This window comes from Myotis davidii, unplaced genomic scaffold (assembly GCF_000327345.1).
Source record: "Myotis davidii unplaced genomic scaffold, ASM32734v1 scaffold3486, whole genome shotgun sequence".
In the NCBI taxonomy this organism is placed as follows: Eukaryota; Metazoa; Chordata; class Mammalia; order Chiroptera; family Vespertilionidae; genus Myotis; species Myotis davidii.
In genome coordinates this window covers 19,340-41,537 of record NW_006297226.1, presented here as the reverse complement: position 1 = coordinate 41,537, position 22,198 = coordinate 19,340, and the positions used below count along the sequence as shown (strand labels likewise).

The 22,198-nt window shown below is 54.4% G+C and overlaps 1 protein-coding gene across 6 annotated transcripts in view; it reads right to left on the bottom strand.

Moving 5' to 3' along the window:
* Positions 1–739: 739 nt before the first annotated feature.
* Positions 740–22,198, bottom strand: part of LOC102759330 (ATP-binding cassette sub-family C member 8) — a 33,837-nt gene continuing 12,378 nt past the window's right edge. For 2 of the 6 annotated variants that reach the window (XM_015570017.1, XM_015570018.1), the window contains exons 8-29: positions 21,275–21,310; positions 20,300–20,398; positions 19,162–19,246; positions 18,390–18,470; positions 16,678–16,815; positions 14,998–15,123; positions 13,867–13,966; positions 13,398–13,639; positions 13,116–13,297; positions 11,987–12,056; positions 11,122–11,279; positions 9,328–9,420; positions 6,054–6,156; positions 5,366–5,479; positions 4,900–5,020; positions 4,628–4,758; positions 3,645–3,723; positions 3,363–3,471; positions 2,909–3,012; positions 2,007–2,140; positions 1,485–1,547; positions 740–1,055 (exon numbers count right to left, since the gene is read on the bottom strand). In XM_015570017.1, coding sequence (XP_015425503.1) covers positions 780–1,055; positions 1,485–1,547; positions 2,007–2,140; positions 2,909–3,012; positions 3,363–3,471; positions 3,645–3,723; positions 4,628–4,758; positions 4,900–5,020; positions 5,366–5,479; positions 6,054–6,156; positions 9,328–9,420; positions 11,122–11,279; positions 11,987–12,056; positions 13,116–13,297; positions 13,398–13,639; positions 13,867–13,966; positions 14,998–15,123; positions 16,678–16,815; positions 18,390–18,470; positions 19,162–19,246; positions 20,300–20,398; positions 21,275–21,310 — 2,644 coding nt within the window. In that variant the 3' untranslated portion in view covers positions 740–779. Of the gene's footprint in view, positions 1,056–1,484; positions 1,548–2,006; positions 2,141–2,908; positions 3,013–3,362; positions 3,472–3,643; positions 3,724–3,828; positions 4,148–4,627; positions 4,759–4,899; positions 5,021–5,365; positions 5,480–6,053; positions 6,157–9,327; positions 9,421–11,121; positions 11,280–11,986; positions 12,057–13,115; positions 13,298–13,397; positions 13,640–13,866; positions 13,967–14,997; positions 15,124–16,677; positions 16,816–18,389; positions 18,471–19,161; positions 19,247–20,299; positions 20,399–21,274; positions 21,311–22,198 lie in introns of those variants that run through there. The other 4 variants (XM_006773035.2, XM_006773036.2, XM_015570020.1 and 1 more) reach the window with 3 other exon arrangements.

Sequence of the window (22,198 nt, the reverse complement as noted above, 5' to 3'; positions counted from 1 at the left end):
GATCCAGCATGCTTGAAGTAGCACACCTCCTGCCCTTCTCAGTCATATATGATAATAACTCTAGTTTCTGTTTAAGCCACATGGGTTTCCTGTCATTTGCAGGGGAAATAGTGCTAATCCAAGGTGCTTGGGGTCCCACAATTTCAGTTCAGGAATTAAAGTGAGAAGGAAGGGGACCAAGCTATAAGGAGATCTGCTACCTTATCTGATGAGATAATCACAAAATGCTATAACTTTTGTTATGTGTTGTCCCATATGTTGAAGGCCACCCCCCAAATGTGACCGTATTTGGAGAAAGGTCCTGTGAAGAGGTAATTAGGTTAAATGAAGTCATAGGAGCAGGGCCCTAATCCAACATGACTGGCATCCTAACAAGAAAAGAGAGAGACACCACAGATGTGCATACAGAGGAATGGCCATGTAAGGACATTAGCTGGACAGTCGCTGTCTGCAACCAAGGAGAGAGGCCTCAGGAGAAGTCAAATCTTCGATATCTTAATCTTGGACTTCCAGCCTCCTGCACTGTCAGAAATAAATTTCTGTCGTTTAAGCCATGCAGTCCTTGCTAGTTTGTGATGGCAGCCCTAGGACACTACTACAACCCTCACTTCGCAGACAAGGAAAGCCGCTTTGCCCGAGCTCACACAGCTTCTTCAGGTCTGCTTGATGCCAAAATCATGCTGGCTCCACTGGACGCACAGTCCGCCCAGCCCCTGCCCACCAGATCGAAGGCCTCTGGTAGGAAATAATCAATCTCTTTATTTACAAGTGATTTACAGTTAGAAAACCCAGGTGGGAGGCGGGGCCAGGATGGGGCATGGGATGGCACTTGGGCTCCGGGAGGTCACTTGTCTGCACGGACGAAGGAGGCGAAGACGCTGTCCTTCCTGCCGAGCAGCTTCTCTGGCGTGTCGAACTCGAGGATGGCGCCACGCTTCAGGACGATCACCAGGTCTGCACTCAGGATGGTGTGCACACGGTGCTGAATGGAGCAGGAGGGGGCTGGTCAGGGTGGTGGGGGAAGGCCGGGGCAGCTGAGGGCATCCTTCCTGCAGCTTGGAGGAGGAGGAGGCATGTGGCCAGAATGTCCTGGCTCGGCCGTGACTGCCCTTTTCTGAGGTGGCTGTGATTCCAAGCCTCCCTCTCCCTTCACCAGGTCTCAGCTCTGCCCCAGACTTCAGGCTTCAAGTCTCAGAGACCCCTACCCCCCATTTCCTATGGAGATGTAACCCTAGCCTAGCTCACTGAGCGTTGGGAAAGGGTGAGGAGGAGGGCTTGGAGCTTGAAGAAAGAAAGGGAGGTCTGAGGACAGCAGGTACAAATCCTCCCCACTCCAAATCCTGCAATCCAGGGTCCCTGCCAGCCTTCTAGACTCCTTACCCTGCCCTGCCCCAGGGTCCCCTCTTGATTACCAGGTCCCAGTGAGCCCAAGGGCTGCTCTTTCACTGGGTGTCCACCCTGCACCCCCTCAACGGGCCCCTTACCGCAATGGTGACCACGGTACGGTCTGCGAAGGCTGTCATCACCACCTTCTGGAGGATGTTTTCCTGCCAGGTTGGAGCAGCAGCTGTTGGCTTACCTGCCCAGGGGTTGTGGTCTGGCCTAGCTTTGGGGATGTGGGGCCCAGAGCTGTGGCCCAGCTCCCATCGGACCCCAATCCTAGCCCCACCTCCTCCCTCTGTCTGGCCCTAGTCCACATAGGACCAACCAGGTTCCTAGCATTCAAGGAGCTCAGCTCTGTGCTTGTGTGTGTGCTGTGAGCTTATGTGGGGGGTGTTGTAGTGGGGGACAGGTGTGAAGTTGCTGTGGATCTGCGTGGGCAGCTTGTGTGTACGTGGATTATGGACATGCCTGAGTCAGGGTCCCCAGCCCTTTGCCTTGTCTGCCACAAATGGCCTTGATGTTCAAGGCAACATCTTGGACTTCAGGGCTACTTTATGTAAATTTCCCCCTAAGCCACCCACCCTCTCCAAGCCCCCCACCCTGTGGATGTGCCCAGGACCAACCGTGGCCATGTCAATGGAAGCCGTAGCCTCGTCCATGATGAAGATGCTGGTCTTCCTCACAAAGGCCCGCGCCAGGCAGAACAGCTGCCTCTGGCCCTGGCTGAAATTCTCCCCGCCTTCTGTGATGATGGCATCTGAAATCAGCCCAGGAGAGGAGCAGGGCTGAGTGAATCTTGGGTTGTGAGTAGAGTAGATAGTGTGGCTTGGGGGGTGGGGGCTCAGAAATGTCTGTACAGGAGCAAATATGTGAGTGTGTGTGGTGAGTCCAGGTGTGTAGGGTTGCCGTGCCTTACACAACAACACGGATGCCACCTGCATGGGCTACAACGAGAAGAGCCCCCTCTGGAGTGTGTGCTGCTGGGCCCTGGGCAGTTCTGGGAGGGCTGTGTGCGCTGAGCGTGTGCCCCACGTGTGGGGGCCTTGGTGGCGTGATTCTCTGAAGCCAAGGCGTGGCCAGCCTCTGCTGCCAAAGGGGCCGCAGCAAATGCAGCAACCTGGGTGGGGCAGTCTCCCAGGAACCTCCAGGAGCGCCCTGCGCTTGTGATTCCCCAGATGGTTCTCTCCTTCCTCTTTCCAGGAGGACTGGGCAGGCAGGTGGACAGGGAAGGGTGGGACTGAGAATCCCGCCATGGGATTGGGGACCTGGAAGCTCTGTCTCACAGGGACCCCTACTGTCCTCTCGGTGCCAGGCCCTGAACTGACCGTTGTGTGACCCGGGGCAAGTCACTTGACCTCTGAGCTCCTGAATGGGGAGAGCGAGGACTAGATGGTCTCTGGGGTCCTGCCAGACCTCAGACTCCAAACTCTGGACAAACCCAAGGCATAGGTTTTCCCTCCCCAGGCCTTTCAGACATCCAGGCGTCCGTTAGTGCCCAACCAGCCGCTCAGCCCGCAGTAGTTACCGAGGCCTCCTGGCAGCGCCTTCACCACCAGCTTCAGCTGCGCTATCTCCAGGGCCTCCCACAGGGTGCTGTCGGAGCACTTCCGCTCTGGGTCCAGGTTAAATCTGGGGGGTGACACGGAAAGCCCCATAGGGAGGGGAGCAGAGTCCTGGCTCCATCCCCATGGGCCTTGCAGAGCGTGAGGCTGCTGAAGGGAGCAGTGAGTGAGAACTGATGGACTTGGGGGTCTGGCTGGGAGGTGGGCACTAAGGTGGTGGCACCCCAGACCTGAGGGGAGGGGTACCCCAGGGACCAGGGCCTGCCCAGGCCTAAGGAGAAAGAGAAGGGCATGAGGGTAAACTCTGAAGAACCAGCTCCAGGCCCTCATGCTCCCAGCCTTGTTCACCCCTCCAGTTTGTGCTTCAGATTCGATGGATGGAGCTGGGCCGGGCCTGGGCGGGGCCCCGGGGCTCACCGGATGGTGCCGCTGAAGAGGACAGGGTCCTGCAGGATGATGGAGAGGCGCGAGCGCAGGGTGTGCAGCGGCAGTTTGGCGATGTCGATGCCATCGATGATGATGCGCCCTGCGTGGAGACCATGCTACAGGGGGGGGGCACCATGGTGCTGGGGCTGGGGTCCCCATGAGATGCAGGGGAAGACACTGATGGCCGGGGCTCCTGTGCATCTGACCATACACTAGGCCTGAGGCTCATCTGGGGGCTGTGGGAGCCTGTGGGGTGCCGGCCACGCCACTCACCTTCGAACATGTCCACCATGCGGAAGAAGGCGAGAGAGAAGGAGGACTTCCCACTGCCGGTGCGACCGCAGATCCCGATCTGGAAAGAGAGGAACAGGTAAGCTGCGAGGGCATTGGGAGCCTGGGGGTGCCGGGAGCCTCTGGTGCTAGCTATGGGGGTGCGCGGGGCTGGGGGGTCACAGGGCATCTTCTTGTCCTGGCTTTCTCAGCAGCTTCTGCTCGGCCAGGGCTGGGCCCGGGTTTGGACTTGTTTCCTGCAGTGGGTCCAGAGGGGGCTCCCATGGAGACCCGCAAGCAAGTGCAGGTGTAGATGCCCATTTGCCTGGGCCTGGGCATGGGCCTGGCTGTGCCTGGTACTTGGCTGCAGGAGAGTTGGGGGCACTAGTGTGTCTCTCTGTGCACGGGTGTGGCAGGAGGCCTGGGTGGCTGAGTGTGGTGTGCAGGCTGTGTCTGTGCGTCCCACCTTAAACTGGAGCCATCTCTGTCCGCATCGCTTCCTGGCCCTTGGGTACCAACAGAAACGACAATAAAGAACGAAGACAGAGACAGAGATAGTGACAGAAAGATGGAAGGAGCGGGGCAGTGGCAGAGAGAGCAGAGTGGGGGTAGGAAGAGGGAATCAGTCAGAGAGGCAGGGCAGAGGGCCAGATGAGGGTTCCCTCCCTGGGACAAGGGTGGCCTCACACTCTGCCCCTAAGGCCCTGCTCTGAAGCTCAGGGGGCAGTGCCCTGGGACAGTCTGACCATTGGCAGCGGGCTTGGGGGGTGCTGACAAAGCCGCTTTAACCAGGGGAGTCTGAGGTGTCCTCCTGGGTGAGTGAGTGAGGGCAGCAGAGGAGAAGGGGAGACGGAGGGATGGGGGAGGTGGGCTGAGCCATGTCAGGTGAGGGGCCTGGGGGCTCTGATGGGCGTGAGAACTGCAGGACCCTGGAGGGCCCCGAGGTGACTCTGTGGGGTGGCCCGCCCTGTGCCCTCCTCCCTGACCTTCTGTCCTGGGGAGATGAGGGCGTTGACGTGCTTCAGCACGGGCTTCAGGGAGCTGTCGTAGCGCACACTCAGGTTCTGGATCTGGATCTTCCCTTGGTCCGGCCAGTTCTTGGGGATCAGCGAGGGTGCTGGGAGCCGGGCTGGGAGTCAGCCACCAGGCAAGGGCCACATCCAGGAGTACCCTTCCCCCAGGCTCCCTCCTGTTCCCCTCCACCCAAACACACCCCTCCTCCTGGCCCTCTCCCCAGAAGCCCTCCTGCACCCCTCACCCAGCAGCCCCTCGTAGCTCTCTGCCTCCGTTTTCAGGAGCCCGTGGATGCGTTTCACGGCCCCCAGCTGGATCTCCATGTCCGCCAGGTTCCTCACCATCCAGTTGAGGTAGTTGGAGACCTGTGGGGAGTGAGCCAGTCACATCAGTGACCACGTGGTCTATCCCTGGCCACCAGGATGCTCTTCTTATGGCTGAGGAGGGCCTATCTCCCCCCACCCCCGCCCCATATCTTTTGCTGCCCACTGGCTGGCTGTTCAGGTGGCCCTTCCAGAGGCACAGGGAGACATGAGTTCCTCACCCACCATCCGTCTGGGGCCTGGGCTCTCCTTCCTGCATGGTCCCTCTGGCATCTGACTCAGAGCAGCTTGGGGCAAGGCCCGGGGGTGTCTCATTTGGGAGAGGTGCCCCAGGATTCCCTGAGTGTGGTTTCTGATCCCGCCCCTGACCTGGCTGCTGCCACTCACCATTAGGGCGTAGGTGAGGCCCAGGCCCACCAGGCCGGCAGAGAGCCCCCTGTGCAGGGAGTTGGAGATGGAGGTCACGGCCGCGATGAGGACCACACATGCACCAATGTACTCCTGTGGAGGGACGGGCTGGCTTGGGCCCTTGGGGGCTGAAGCCACAGTGACCTCCCCCGTCCCCTTCAGAGCGGAGAGAAGCTCAGCTGAGACTCAACCCCAGCCCCAGGGCTTGGTAAATGTCAGCACACACAGGAGGCCTGTGAAGGCCGGAGCCCCAGGAGACAAAGAGCCCCAGGACACAGCTATGCTCCCCCTGCTCCCCAGTCACCTGCACACGTGTCTCACCAGCTGGCCCACACATGTACACAACATAAGTGTCATATGACCCACTTCAGACACACACACTCATCAGAGTTAAACACACACCTATTCTCACTATTCACACCTCAGATTCGCAGTCCCCAGGCAATAACATGGAGAACAAGGGGGGGCTCCGGTCAGACACTGGGAGGACCACCAGGGCTGGGAGAGGCAGGAGGCCTCGGTGCCCGCCCTGCATGTGCACATGAGCTGGTGGTATTCCACACTCTTCCCACCCTCTGGTCCATGTTTGGCCCTTGCTCTGCAGAGCTCCACACCCCTATCAGAAGCCCCTGTCCTGGGGCCCAGGGTGGGGGTGGGTGGCACTTGCCATGCGGACTTCTAGCCATCTGTTGGCAGCCGTGAGGAAGAGGGAGGCGATGTTGTTAGAGTCTGTGTATTCGAGGAGCTTCTGCTGGAACCGGGCCTCGTACCTGGAGGGAGGATGATGGTCTGAGAGAATAATTTGGGCCATGTAGCCTGTGGGAACCTGCCCTTACGCTCTAGGGTAGATGAGACCTGTCTGTACAAGGAACTCTGGAGGCTTCTTTCCTGCCCTCGTGCCCTCATCACTACTCTCCTGGGGTTACTGCACATGGGTCTGCCTCCTCTTTCTGACCAGCCTGGGCTCCTGACACCATTCTCCTTGGCCACCCCTCAGACCTGGCTGGCTTGGGCACTTGCTTGATGATGAGTAACGGAATGAATGAAAGTGGTTTCAGCACTGCTCCCAGGGACGCAGTGAGGGACTCAGAGGGACTCCAGACAAGCCTTGGTGGGCACTGGTTTTTCACTCCTGGAAGGTGTTTGTTCTGCTTCGGTTATTTCTGGGTGGAGGGCCTGTGATGAACTCTGTGTGTCAAGAGAGTAAAGCGAGTCTCTGAGGTGAGGAGCGGGCATTTGCACAGCACACGTGGATGTGTGTGGGGTGATGTGGCTGAGGCGGGTGTGAAGCCCTATGCCTGCAGGGCTTGATCAAGTGCGTGTGTGAGATGTGCATGTGAGAGTGCAGGTGTGTGCGATGAGAAAGTCCGCGGGGTATGTGACCGTCTGCTGGGTGAGTGTGTGAGGGTGTGTGAGCGTCTGGGGCAGGTGTGTGATGGTGGAAAGAGCCCCAACTTTGGGGCCATGTGGACCCAGGTTGGAGTCCAGCCCACTCCTTACTGGCTGTGTGTGTGGACTGAGACTCAGTTTCCTCATCAGATAGTAATAGTTCCTACAGGGACTGCCACAACCTCTGAGCCCAACGCTGAGCCCAGTGCTGGGTACTCCTGAAAGGTTTTTGGGGAAAAAGCAGGGCCTCCTAGAAAAATCAGGTCAGACAGGCCTGGGTTCCAAGTCTAGCTAGCACCAGCGCTCACTGACTGTGTAGTCTCAAATTGGTTCCTCAGCCTCTCTGGGCCTCTTCTCCTCATCTCAGTAGGGGGCTGCAGTAACTGTGCTGCAGAGTTACTGCAATAGCACAGTTACAACGCTTAATGCAGGCCTGGCACTTGGCTAGTGTGCAATCAGTAAATGCTACTCAGCTCTCAACAGGGTGGGCTGCTGGGCAAAAGCCAATGAATTAAACACATCCAAGGGATGATTATAAAGTTCTTCATTCATTTATTCAAAAACCATCCACTGTGTGAGTGCAATGCGGGGGAGGCCTTGCTGGGCAGCAGTTCCCCTGCCGACCACGGGCTGGGGCTGGGGCTGGTTACAGGACACTGGGATTTACCCGGATCCTACTGAGCGGGTCTGCCTGCCCTAGGCCAGCCTGAAGCCTTCAGGACACCAGCTATAAGACAGACATCACCAATATCTAGAGTAGAGGTTAGGCCCGGGGGGTGTTGACGAGTCTGGAAGTTGAAGGAACTGGGGAAGTTCAGGCTTGAGAAGGGGGCAGGGAGGAGACCCTAGAGCAGCGGTTCTCAACCTGTGGGTCGCGACCCCTTTGGCGGTCGAACGACCCTTTCACAGGGGTCGCCTAAGACCATCCTGCATATCAAATATTTACATGACGATTCATAACAGTAGCAACATTACAGTTATGAAGTAGCAACGAAAATAATTTTATGGTTGGGTCACAACATGAGGAACTGTATTTAAAGGGCCAGAAGGTTGAGAACCACAGCCCTAGAGTCATGTGCCAGGCTCCAAGGAGCCTCTGGATGGGAGACAGCACAGGCTTGCAGGGGTAGGGGATGACCAGGGAGCAGAGCCAAGACCGGAGTGGCGCTCTGTTTTACTCAGACAAGACCCCTAAGAGGCTCTCCCACTGGCCCCAGATGTCCCAAGGTGTGAACTCCAGGGACCTGGGCATCTCTCCCAGGGCTGCAGCTGGACTTTGGGGGCTAGGGGAGAAGATGTCAACCTCCTTGGACCCTCCCAGCTGGTCCTTGGGCCCTAGGGTTACTCTTAGACACAGGGCTTGGTGTCGCAGGGCTCCTGTCACACCCTGCACAGCTATGCCATCCTAAAAATAACCTGGATTCACTCTCTGGTTGAGGCTTAAATACCAGAGCCCAACTATCTGGGTCAGGGGTGTCTGACCTGTCTGGCTGGAGGAGAGATGCACTAATATATCAGTCAGAGATGAATATAACAGCCCCCTCCCCGCACCCCCGCCACTGCCTCCCCAGGCAGCCTCAATGTTCCCGCCCAGCCCAACATCACAACTCAGGATGGCAAGACGATGGCAGGGGCACTGACGTTTTCAGGGCATTCCTCCAGCCTGGTGAATTCTGCCCACCCTTTGAGTCCTAGCACCATTGCTACCCCCTCTGTGAAGCCCTCCATGACTGCCCTCCCCTTGTGTGCTCCCACAGCTTGTGTCCAGCCAGGCACTTTCAGAGTACCTGTCACATGGGTTTGTCCTGGCCTGCTCCAAGTCTGGACTGTACGCACTTCCAGGTCAAGGGTTCATCTGACTCATCTCTGTTTTAGTGCCTGGCATGGGGCTTAGCACATGGTGCAAGCTCAGTAAAGGTTGTTGAATGAATGAGCAGCTTCAAGCCTGGGCGCGGAGAGGCCTTACACAGAACAGTAATATAAGCTCTCTGAGTCTCAGTTTCCTTGTCTGAGAAATGGGAATAGTGACTGTCACTACCTCGGATTGCAGGGCAGAATGAATGAGATGGGCATGGAAAGAACTCAGCAGTGTTTGGCTTACAGGAGGTACATGCCATTGACTGTGAATCCAACCCATGATCCTTTGGTGTGCAGGCTGATGTGCTACCCACTGAACCACACTGGCCAGAGCTAGGAGAGTCTCAAAGATGGCCTCATGCTTGCCCATATGACGTAAGATCCTTTCTACATTGATGTGTGAGTACTTGTCCCAGCCTCGTTTGTTCTGAAATTCTGCCTTAGGTCACAGGGGGCCCGGGCTTGGCTGTGGGGCTGAGTTTTCCTCTCAGTGGATCATACAGTGGAGCCCACCTGCCCTGTCCCTCTGGGGGACATGATCTGGGCCTTGGGGTTTGAGGAGGGGTTTGGAGATGTATGCCCTGGGCCTTCCTAAGTGGAGCTCTGAGAACTGAATCTGATGACCTGTGACCCAGGCCTTCCCCCACCCCCACCCCGCAGCCACCCCACTACCCTCCCCGGGGTGAATCTGGCACCTGAAGGCCCGGATGGTAATGAGGCCTTCCACAGTTTCAGCGAAGTGCGAGAGCAGCGGGAGCTGGGTGGTGTCATCCAGCTGCTGCAGGTCCCTGTGCCGGGGAACAGAGCGCCATGGTTAGGAGGGCAGGCTCTGGGCTCAGCCTGGGTCTGCATCCGAGCTCCACCCCTTTAACCATGTGGGCAAATGGCTTTGCCTCTCTAGATCTCCGGCTCTCACCAGTCACTGGTACCACCCCACCAAGCAGTTGCGAGGACTGGACAGCTCGTGTAAGTAAAGTGCTTAACCCGCATGCTGGCACAGTCACTGCTATCCTGGGCATCACCGACCCCTCCTCTGCACCTCTGTCCCTGTGCTTCTGCCACATAACCTCTCTCCGCAGGGAGGCTGGGCAGGCACGGTTAGTTCCCTTGCACAGGTGACCACCCTGAGCCTGAGACAGGTGGTCGAAGGAACAGAAAGGCAACCCCAAAGCTTCCAGTCCCTCCCCAATAACCACAATAGATTTCAGCACATCACAGGTCAGGTCAGACTCTAAAGAGCTCCTCGAGGGGGCAAGGCCAGCAGTTTCCATGGAAACAGCATTGCTCCTGCTCTCCACAGCTGCACCTCGACAGGCTGGGATGCAGAAAGCCCCTTTCCTGGACACACCGTCTCCAGGGCCACAGTGGGTGCTAGGGGAACAGGGCCGTTACCCGGGCAGAGGAAATGCACTTTGTAAAACAGCTTGTAGTGTTTAAACAGCCACCATGTTTTGCGAATGTCAGTGCACTATGGATACATTGTGGGTACCAGGGGATTCTGGACCAAATAGGCAAAACGCAATTTATACAAGACTTGATCCTTTGGTCAAGGTAATTGAGGCCAAAATGTACCTAAATTTAATTATTATTATTGCTAATCAGCATTTTGACTCCAGTTTTTAACCAACTTTTGGACTTGGGAAAGGTACTTAGTCTTTCTCACCATAACCCATAGTAAGAAATACATTTTATATCATAACACACCCCTATGCCACCAGAACAAAGCTTCCATGAAGGAAAGCTTACTGTTACTATGTGAATACGGTCTGATATTTTCCGTTTTATTTCTTTTCTTTTTAAATGCTGCTTATAATCTATGATACTGATTTCATGACCCATGGCTAGGTTGTAATTGGCATCTTGAGAAACGCTGGCCTAGAAGTTCTTTAAAATTGTCCCTGGGATTCTTTGACTCTAGGAGTTAAATAGAATCATTCCCAGAAAAAATTCCTAGGGATGTTCTGAGAAAATTTTGAGGAGAAGAGAGGTGTGCGGTGGCTCCAAGGCCCTGAAGGCAAATGTGATCATGAGGCTGGTGGTGAGCGACTCCCTGGTGAGGAGGCTCCTAACCCACGCGGCTGGAATGTGTGGTTGCCATAACACCCCTCACATCTGGTGCCCTCTGACTTCACGCATCGGCAATCTGTCTGGTCACGGGGCTCATACAACCCTCCTGAGATGCATTCTGGCAAAATGAATGAAGGGCATAAGCACGCACATACCCCCGGACCTAGCAGCTCCATTCCTGACCATAGCTCCCAAGGAAACAGTCCAGGTATTAGCTGCAGCCCGTGTGCTGACACAGGCTTACATTAGGAGAGTGGAATATGAATACTTCATTTCCTTCATGTCTGTTTTCCTTTGCATGGGGAACAAGACCCTACTACCTTTATGATAAAGACTAACCAGAGTACCAAACTGCCATTGCAAAGCACCTCCCACCCTGCTCCCCACCCCCAACCTCGGAGGCTGACAAATGATGCCACCACCTGGAAGCCACCCGGAAGTACTTCTGGATGAAGTAGCACACGATGGCCAGGGGAAGGAGGGCCACGAGGAACACGGGTGTGACGTACGAGATGACGGCCAGGGCCGAGACGCAGAGCAGGGTGGAGCGGCTCAGGCACTCCAGCGTGGATGGGATGTGCTGAGGGAGGGAGGGGAGAGAGGCAGGGAGTTTCCATATTTGATGAGGTTCAGTGTGTTACTTGCTGCCAGGCTTTGCTCTCTCACACTATTATAGGAACACATCTTATCTCTCCAGCTTCACTGTGAGCTCGCTGAGGGCAGGAGGCAGGACTTTGCCTTCTCACTATCTAGTACAACGGTAAATAAAGAACATAGGCTGAATCAAAATAAATATTCTCCACAAAGTCACCTTGGTCCAGCCAGTGTGGCTCAGTGGTTGAGCATTGACCTACGAACCAGGAGGTCATGGTTAGATTCCTGGTCAGGGCATATGCCCAGATTTCGGGCTTGTTCCACAGTGTGGGGTGTGCAGGAGGCAGCCAATGATTCTTTCTCACCATTGATGTTTCTATCTCTCTCTCCCTCTCCCTTCCTCTCTAAATCAATAAAAAGATATATATTTTTAAAAATCAGTCTCCTTGGTTTGGAATATGTTGGAACCTTCCTAGAGTGAGCCAGGGGGCTCTTGGATGGAAGCCAACTGGATGTGGTTTCCCTCAGCCTTATTATGAAGGCCTCACAGGGGGCCGTGGGCAGCATTATAATCAGATTGGGGCCCACTGGGTTCCTCCCCCAGGGCCCACGTCACCGGATCTGGGGAAGCCAGCAACAGACAGGGGCCTGGCCTCTCTCCAAACTGGAGGACTGGGTCACAGTCCTGTGTACCTGGTCGATGGTATTGCAATCAGATGAAAATCTGTTCAGGATGCTTCCGAGGGGCGTGGTCTCAAAGAACCTAAGAGGCAACCAGAAGAAGTTACTCATCTTTTCTGTTTATTGAGTGAGGGTAGTTATTTCTTTCAGTTTGGTGTCTCTGGAGTCATCCCTGGGTCTAACCTTTGCAGGTCTATAGCCATCTGGCCTGAGTCCCTGAGAATTCCCTCAGCAGCCCAAAGGGGTGCTGGCCCCTTCCTGGCCTCTCTTACTATCAAGCCCATGTGTGACCACTGCCACCTTCCTCAGCTGCTCCCCAGGCCTGACTCACTCAGCAGCTCTCCTCCCCGGGACATAGAGTCCTCTCCAAGAGACAACCAGTCAGGGGAACAGGGCCCTGGGGACACCCTGTCAGCTGGCTGACCCTGCAAGGCCACTCTGTCTATCATCACTCAAGCTGTGACACAGAGCCGGCCTAACCCTAACTAGAGCATTTCAGACCCCCAGATATGAGACAAATAGAGGGTAAATAAACTTTGAGGCCATCTCTCTGGGCCACAGAGAGGCTGAAAAGTAAATAATGGAGTCAGGTGGTAAGGTCTGGCATTGACAAGGATGGGGCCAGATGACCTGTTGGCCTGTGGATTCTTAAGCCGAATTGGCTAGCCAGCTGGGCAGTGACTTCTTTTATACCAAGTGGTCTTTAGGGTTTTTATCCATGTCATTACAGAAGATTAGAGCAGCTACACCATGTGCCCAGTGTCAGAACCTGCAGTCTGGCAGAGGGAGGACAGAGAGGAGGAGAGCTGAACCCGTGGTTGGAGATAGGTAGATGGTACCTGCCTAGGGAAGGGAAACTAACATTTATGCAAAGCCTGCAGACCCTCACTTTGGAAGACTGTTATGATAACTAGATGAGTCAACCATATAAAATGCCTAGCACTGTGTCTGGCTGAATAAATGCCCATTTCCTTCTGTTTTCTACATTGAGGAGGGCACTTTTACAAACACCTGAGGCTCCTTGAATCGTGCCCAACAGCTTGTGACAGAGATTGTATATCCCCATTTTAAAGATGGGATGACTGAGGCCTACATCATAGTGACTTGCCCATAGCCCCAGCATGGTGGGGGAGAGGGGTACCTCATGGGAGCCAGGATGAGCTGGCTCAGCAGGCTGGTGACACTTCTTTTTTTTTGCAACTTCTTGGCCACCTTCAGCCCCGTCCACTCTACTGTGACAGATGTGACCAGGCAGAGCATGATGCCCAGGCTGCAGAGCACCGTGAACACCAAGGCGTAGACGGTCTGGTCAAGGGAGCATTCCTGGGCCAGGCAGAAAATGAGGCAGAGTCCCGGGGGTGTCTATGGCTCACAGCCCCCTGCACCCCCCCCCAGGCCCTTGCCCTGGGGCTGCTGGCCCCACCTGGCTGAGGGAGCAGTTCCTGGCCATGGGGCTCAGAGTCAGGGCGCTGTCTGTCCACTTGGCCAGCCAGTAGTCAATGGCCACCAAGACCATGTGCTTGAGCAGCTGGGAGAAGACGAGCAGCGACAAGAGCAGGATGCCAGCAGACGACAAATACTTGGCGCAGGCTCTCCACGGGATCTTGGCGCGCTGGTGCAGCACCGAAGACAGGTTGTCCTCCTCCTCACTCTCGGCTGCCTCCTCTGCAGGCCACAAGAACCCACCCTGTGGCTTCACATTTCACAGTCCTCTGAGCGGGGAGCAGGGGGCGTGTTCTCCCCACTTACAGATGGGAAGACTCAGGCACACAGAGGGCAAAGGGTAAAATCAAAGGCATACTATCTTACCACCCTCAGGACTCAAACCTTAGCCTCCCAGGGAATGGTTAGACCTCAGGCCATGATTGTGGTCCCAGTCCCACTGTCTGTACCTTCCTCCTCTTCCTCATCCTGCAGGAAGCCATCTCTTGAGGACATGGCCCGAGGCAGGCCCTGGGGTGGCTCTGGGACTTTTCTCTCCACGATGGTCTCCTGAAAGACAAATGGGGCCTGGCTAATGTTCTCAGGTGTGCAGAGGGAAAAAGAGAGGATGGTGGCAACCATCCCTGGTAACGAACAGTGTCAATTTCCAGGTTGCCCCTGCCTCTAGAAGGGTCCAGATGGACACATGTTTGTACTGCCTTCTCTTTCTCTGTCTTATAAAAAAATTATTCTTTATTGTTGAAAGTATTACATACATCCTTTTTTATCCCCCATTGATAGCTACAGCCCCCCACCCTCACCCCCCATACTGCCTTCTCCATCAGCTAACAACTCCCCAAAGTCCCTGGGGGAGATACTTCTCCCCTATTCTTAATCTCTGTGATATGGGAGAGCAGGCAATTCTCCCTGGCTCCAGGGGTGAGCATATGACACAGTACTGCCCAATCCTCACATTCCACATCCTTGGCCACAATGATCGGTCAGAGGTGGGCACCTGATCAAATTGGGCCAATGAGAGTCAGCCCTGGGACTTTTGCTAAACAATCCTGGAAGAGGCACTCTCTTTCTGACAGTTGTTGATCTGTGAGAATGTAAACCTGAAACTGCCAATGGCCCTCACAGCTACCATGGGAATGAAGCCAATTTGAGGGGAGCAGAGCCAAGGGATGGGGAGAAACAGATCCCTGGTGACATTGTTTAGCTGCCTGGATCCAGCTCTATCTGAGGTTATGATACCCTGGACTTTCTGGTTTCATGAGTCAATAATCCTTAATCCCTCCCCACCCCCCCCTTTTTTTCTTTGCTTAACCAGTTTGAATTGATTTTCTGAAACTCTGTGAAGTAAATGGTATCTGACTATCTCAGGATAAGGGGAGGGCATCCTCCTGATTCTGCCTTGGGTAGTGGGCACAGATACTGTTCATCCTCTGATAGAAGCAAGTTTATACTCCGCTCTCACATCTGTCCTTTGGGGGGGGGGGAGTGCCTGGGACCAGCGAGGGCAGGAAGGCCTTTATGAGGTTAGGTCTAGCAGAACCTTCTTCTCAGGCGGTGGCTGCTTGGTCCAAGGATATACCCACCTTCTCCAGCTCTTGGTCCTGCCGGTTCATGAGGGTCTTCCAGTGCTCAAAGAGCTGGCACTCAGACCTCTGGAAGTCCTTGAGCGTGCCCTCCCTCTGGATGGTGCCATCCTTCATGGCGATGATCTGGAAAGGCAGTAACAAACCCTGCTGAGGGCTGGCTGGGGATATGGAGTGGAGGTCACACCCCGCCTGACTGAGGAGTCAGAGGTGGACATATACATCCTTTTCCCACCACAAATGGCCTCTGGTTTGCCCACTGCAGCAAGCTGGTGGTGATAACCTACCCTCACCAACACACTCCCAGGATTTAGGGTTTGGTACATCTGGGGGGTAATTCTCAATGGTTGCCCATGGTTGATAGGAGGTTTGCAGAGCAACTTCGTGCATCCTGGTCAAGCTGCCTGGTTATCTGCAAGACAGCTGTGGCAGCTGTTTTTGTACACTTAATGGGCTCATTGCATTCTACCCTTAGCTCCTCCTAAAGGCAGGTCTGAGAGGTTCCACCAGCTTTGGCAAAGCACCTGTTGGCTTAAATGTGTGGCCATGCTTCTTTGAAATCAATAAAACTTATTTTATTTGTGACACTCAGTGTTTCACACTCGTGTGGATTCGTGACTAATTTAGACACCTATCCCTGCTCCTCTCACCCCCATAAACCCCCTGGGGGTCTAGGGAGGGGTGTCGGGAGTCCTATCCACTGATACTCTAAGAAACCAGGCACATCCGTGCTTCCCTTCTTTGGATTAAGGATTGTCATACAATCTCGTTAAGGTCACTATGGAAACTCAGACATGAACTTGCACCTGTTTCAATAGCTTTTTCTTTTTGTAATTTGGACGTTTCCCCCTTTTCCATAGTGGAGGAAAGGTCTTGCTACATGTAGAAGGGAGACTTATTTAGGGAGGATTAGAAGGGCCAATTGGCACAGGCAGACCTGAAGCTTAGGGAGGACTTCAATTTTCAGGGGCAACTCTGAGTAGGGTTTAGGCATGGCCCAGATGTCAAAAGCCAAGTGATTTCCATCTTAAAATCGAAGTGTTTTCCAATGAATTAAAAAGAAACTATGTGTAGATGTTGAGGGGTATGTGGATTTAGTTAAATGTGGGGTTCACAAATTGCATTCCACCGATAATATGGAAGTTCCTGTTACTACTGCTATCGTTTGTTTCCAGATGGGAAAACGAAGGCACACAGAGGGGAGAGTAAAATCAACTTGAATCTGACCCACCGGGTGGCAGGAAGCTGGTTTTCCCATCCAGTGGGCATCCCAAAGGCCAGCGGATGAGATATGTAAAGAGTAAAATCAACTTGAATCTGACCCACTGGATGGCAGGAAGCTGGTTTTCCCATCTAGTGGGCATCCCAAAGGCCAGGGGGAGAGATATGTGACTGAGCAGGATGCAGAAGGTAGGAACTGAATGTCTACTTCTTTCTGAGACTTCTCAGAGCCAGCCCTTGTGGTCCCCAGGCCAGGATGGGAATGCCTGCAGCTCTAGGTGATAGCAAACCCTTGGGCTGTGCAGGTCTCCCTGATCTGCCCAGTCTGCACGAAGCCATCCAGGGCTGATCTCTTCTGCTCAGACACTGCTATGAGACATCTCATTAACTTCTTAGAAGATGGCAGACTGCCTCTCCCACCTCAGCCCCCCGCAGCTTGATGTCCCTGTGGCCCCTCACCCAGTCTGCGTGCGGCAGGTATTGTAGTTTGTGGGTCACTAGGACCACTGTCCTCTTATCGTCTCTGAGGAGCTCGAGGATCCCAGCCTGCATCAGGTGGTCACTCAGGTGGACATCCAGAGCTGAGAAGGGGTCATCCTGGACAGAGAGGAGAAGGTAGGGGCAAGTGCAAAGGGAGGGGGTGACAGTGCAAAAACCAGCAGTTATATCAGCTCTGGTCTAGGGACTAATTAGCTGTGTGGCCTTGGACAATGTATCTCAGCTCTCTGGGCCTCAGTTGCCTCATCTTAAAATGGGGCTGTTATCAGGTATCATTCTCACACAGTGGTTCCCCATAGTCTATGAAGCCTGAATTCCTTATCATGGGAATCCAGGCCCTTTACAACCTGCTCAGTCTTCCTTTCAATCACTTCAGGTTTCCAGGGAACTTGCGATTCCAGGCCCTTGTCTATACTGTTCCCTCTGCCTGGAGTCTGATGTACTTTTTGTCTGCCTGGCGAACTCCCACTCATCCTTCAGTGTTCCACCCAAGCACTGGCTCTTCCTGTGTCCTTTCCTGACCCCCACACCTAGCCTCCCCTTCTCTCTGTTCCACCGATACTCTGCCCAAAGCCAGATCTGATATTTATGTACATGAGGCCCCTAAGAACTGAGGCTCCCCTTTCCCCCCAAAAGAAAACTGAGACCTTCTTGTGCCTGGTACAAAGTAGTACCTTAATAATGTTTGCTGAAATCAACTACAATATCCACTTTACTTCTTTCTAACAAGGTTGTTTAAAGTTCACATGGGATCCTGAATGAGCCAGGACTTTGTGAAGTGCTGAACATGAGTCAGTTACAGACTGTGAACCTGACATAATGACATGTGTTTAGTAGGGAGTGTTTACGTGTGTTGTGGAGAAGAGAGAATAAAGCTGGGATCAGAGACCTGAGGTTCCTCTTCCAATTCTCTCTCTAAATGGCCCCTTCTTTCCTCTTGTTTAAGTGACCCACACTTCAAGGCCCTCCTCCAGAAAACCTTCCCTGAGTACCCTAGTCCTCACAGTTGTCTTCCTGGACAAGGCTCCTCGTCGTTGGTGCCACACAATTTGACTCTCAGCTAGGCTGTGGCTCTTGAGTAGAGGTAAGCTCTGCCTCCCTATCTGCACCTTTGAGACCAGTGGTTTTCCAGTATAAACTAAGGCACCTAACAAAGAACTTGGCATGAAGTAGGACACGGATAGCTAATAAGTTTGCTCTCATGTCTGATGGCTAGTGGTTACCCAGTTGAGAAGGATTCCAAGGACAAGTTTCTGTGGGAAAAATTCTGTGATCAACTAGCAATGTCTGCTGTGGGCACAAGATGGGAAGTGGCAGCACACACTCAATGTATTAGTCATTCTCACAGCTAGGCTAAGTAAGTACTGATAGGTTGGGCTCTCCTACAGAGAACTGGCCTGTCACTACTACTTGCCTTCCCTCAAGGCTACTGTGGAGCTCAGTGTGAAGTTCACAATGGGCCATTTGCACTATCCTTGTCTCAGTTTCCCCATTAATCAGATGAATAAGTAATATCTCTGGCAGAAGAAATTTGTCCCTGAAGAGTGAGGCAGTTGGTGATGGTGTGTGTGTGTGTGTGTGTGTGTGTGTGTGTGTGTGTGTGTGTAGGCAATGAGCCAGGGAGGCAAGCCAGACACAAGGGCCCCTAGGGAGGTGCTGGCTGGTGCACTCACCAGGAAGACGACGTTGGTATGCTGGTAGAGGGCTCGGGCCACGCTGATTCGCTGGCGCTGACCACCAGACAGGTTGATGCCCTGTCACCAAAGGGGAGGAAAGGTCACGCCCTCATAGCCCTCAGGAGAGACTGTCCTGGCACCTACTCGACTGTGAGCTCTCTGGGATGGAGGCCTGGCTCTGTCCATCTCTAGGTTCCCCCCTCACATTGCAGAGAGAAGGCACTTCTATATGTTCCCTGAATTCAGTGGGAAGTGGGGCATATAATCTCCAAGTCCTTGATGAGTCATCATATAAGTGGTAGGGACCATATGATGACTCATCAAAAACCAAGACAGAGGAGGTAGGGGTTTTATTATATGCAAGGAGGCAGAAACTGGAGAATCCTATTGTCTAAGTGTGGAGGAGGGGCCCCGCCTGGGGAGTGAACAGAAAGAGCATAACCCCAAGCCTAGCACAGTGCTGTGGGAGCTCCCAGTATATCCCCGGGGCCTGAACGAAGGAGATGTTAGTCATCTCCAGCCTGGGAAGGTGGTAAGCTTTCTGCACCAAGCAGGGCTGGAAACTTGCCATGGACGGCCCCCAGCCTGGGTTCAAGGAGATGATTTTGACCCCACTGCAGGAAGCTCTGCACCCTCTGCTTCACCCTCTTTCATTTCCCAAGTACCTGCTCTCCATGACAAGGGTCTGGGCCTGGTGGTGGTGATGGGTGGGGAGCAGGGGAGGTTGAGGTCCCCAGTTTTGAGATAACCCCTTGGAGGCTCTACTAACCCGTTCCCCAATCTGGGTCTGGTCTCCATGGGGCAGGATGTCGATGTCCGGCTGCAGGGAGCAGGCTTCGATGACCATCTTGTACCTGGAGTGGGGTGGGGCGGGGACACAGCCGCTCAGCCAGACCAGAGCGGGGCCTGAGCACTAGCAGGGGGTCATTAGCCTCCAGGCAGCTGTGCCAGGGTGAGCAATGGCTTTAATGGGTCTCCTGCTTGGGTGCAAGCAAACACCATGTGAGCTTAAAAACAGCTGAGGGCAGCACGCTCCACGGACTTGGAGCAAGTTAAATATTTGAAGGATGGAATTAGATGGCAGCAAATATACCGCATAAGTGACAAGAGAGGACCGAGGGCCCCTGTGCAGTGGGAAAAGTGATAGTCAGAGCCCACGCTTGGGGCGCTGCCAGGGAAAATAACTGCTGGTTGGTTTAGCCAGTAGTGATAATAGCTTGTCAAATATTTGCCCAGCCTGCTCCTCTCATACTTCTCGGGCCAGCTCTTCACCTGGCAGGTGCCAGTCAGGGTGCACAGAGGAGGCATCAGAGTGTCTGGGTGACATGCACTTGGGTATCAGGCAGCCTTGGATTTGAGACCCATTTCGTCACTTAGTGGCTGGGTGGCCTTGGGCAAGTTACCTAGGCTTTCTGAGCCTTGGTTTCCTCACCTGCAAAATGAGAATGTGAATAGTACCTGCCTACTGGGATTGCTGTGAGCATTAGAGGAAGTCATGTGTACAAAGAGCGTGGCACTGGGTCTGGTAAGAGCTCAGTCAATGTCAGTGGTTATTGTTCACTGGAGGGGAAAGGAGTGGGGTGGGGGGTAGGGAATCATGAGCACAGAGACTCCTGGGGAGCTGGGTCGGCCTTCCCACCAGCCACAGGAGAGGGCAGCAGGGCTCCCGCAGCTCCCTGGCCGGGAGTTGGGCTGCCTGATGCCAGGGCTCATCTGAATTGTTTCCAGATGGACCATATGGACCAGGCTGGAATCCAGCTAAGCCGGCTGGAGCGTGGACGGCTGGGTGTGGGGCATGGATGGAGGGGCAGGGCAGAGGGCTGGGGCTTGGAGGCTGGTGCAGGTAGCTAATGCTGCCACGGTCAATTTCTCCCTCCCCAGCCCACCTCCCTGTCAGAGGCTTTTACCGTTGTTTGTTGAAGGGACTCTCAAAGGTGATGTTCTCCTCCACGGTGGCGTTTAGCAGCCACGGTTTCTGAGAAGCATAGGCCACGGGGCCTCTCTTCCTGGGAAAAGCAGGGTGGGAGTAGGGAGGCATTTTCAGGGCGCATTCTCAGAGGCACTTGTCCAAGTGATGGCTTAGGCCAGAGCAGGTGGGTGGGGCGGCACTAAGGTGGGAGGTGCAGTTGGTGGAAATCTGATGTGTGGCCGCTGGTGATGGCTTCTTCCCCAGGACCTGGGGCAGGCTTGGGTGTTGGGTGTTAGCTGTCTGGGGGGACCTTGGCCCTTCCCTGCCCTATACCCCACATGCCCCACCCCTGCAGACTGTACCCCTTCCTGAGTCCTACCCAGAGCTAGGAGGGAACCAAACAAACACTGGACCCTTGGTTTCCCCTTCATTGAATAGCTCTCAAACCATTCAACTTTGAAATGAGCAGGGAACTCTCCAAACGGAACTTTTAAAGAAAGTGGAGCCAAGGAAACCACACTTAGTATGATGCAACTTTTGAAGACAGCCCCTCCCCCCCAAATTAAAAAAGAAAAGGAAAAGATGAGCATCAGATAAAAATGACCTGGTGGGGCCTGGCTGGTGTGGCTCAGTGGTTGAGCACCGACCTATGAACCGAAGGTCACGTGCCGGGGTTGCTGGCTCGATCCCCAGTGTGGCGTGTGTGGGAGGCAGCCGATCAATGATTCTCTCTCACCAATGGTGTTTCTATCTCTCTACCTCTCCCTCTTCTCTCTGAAATCAATTAAAAATATATTTTAAAAAATGACCTGGTGGGAAGGAGCAGCTTGATGCGCCGTGGCTTCCAAACCACCCCTCGGAGCACAGAGCCCTGTATGGCTCCTTCCTGGGGCCTGCCTTCCACAGTTCTCCTTGGCCTGAGACCCCCCTGAGGAAGCCGGGCCTGGAGGGCAGTGCTCCTGGGGCACAGTACCTGAGGTCCGCCTCCGCTGCCGGCTCCCGCTCTGGGCTGCAGCAGGGAAAGAAAGATGCATTTTCAGGGTTCACGTGAGTGGATTCTCCTCTCTGCAGATATTTCGAGCTCCCTCAAACCCAGCACAAGAGTCTTTATCATCCCTGTGACCATGTCTGCAGCCACAATGCTGCATGGAGGGGTGTGGGAGTAGGGCGTGGCCATCCAGAGGGAGCCTCCACTGCCAGAACCCCAGAAGTGTCCAGAATCCATGTGGGGTAGGTAAGGAGGGTTCCCCGGGAAGGGTAAAGGGGAGAATGGGGGAAAGCCACCATTGGTGCAGGCTCATGGGGGAAGGGGATTTTGGAAGAGTAAGAGGACCAACATGTGGCTCCTCCAGACCCAGCCTCTGCATCAGGGCTCAAGTGCACCAGCCGAGGTCTCAGGCTGACACAGCTGCATCAACAGCTGGGAGAGGGAGTGCTGTCTGGCTGGAGCCAGGCCTGGCTGGACAGGCGACATTGTTGCCTGCAGTTTGTGGGTGGGAACCCACGGCTGATGAAACTCAGGTGGCACCTAGAGAACTGAGAAGGGGTGATTTGCAGCCCCATATGGTCCTCTCAGAGGACAACAGAGGAATCTGGGATCTGCCCCGAGAGACCCAGTCAGCTGCGGTGCCCACGTGCCCTGGACTGACCTGACCTGCTCCAGGACCAACTATTCTGTCCTGTTATTCTCATCCGCACAAGCCTACTTATCACATACCACGAGGCCCGATTTTTGGCTCAAGAACTATGGTCACTATGGCTAGAGAGGCTGGGCCTGTCATCACGCCCTGGCACTTGGGGACAAGATGGGAGAAAGGGCAGAGAAAGACAGGGACATGAAACTCTAGTGTCAGAGAGCGAAGGCCGGACCTTAAACCTACATAGTTGAGTCACTCTT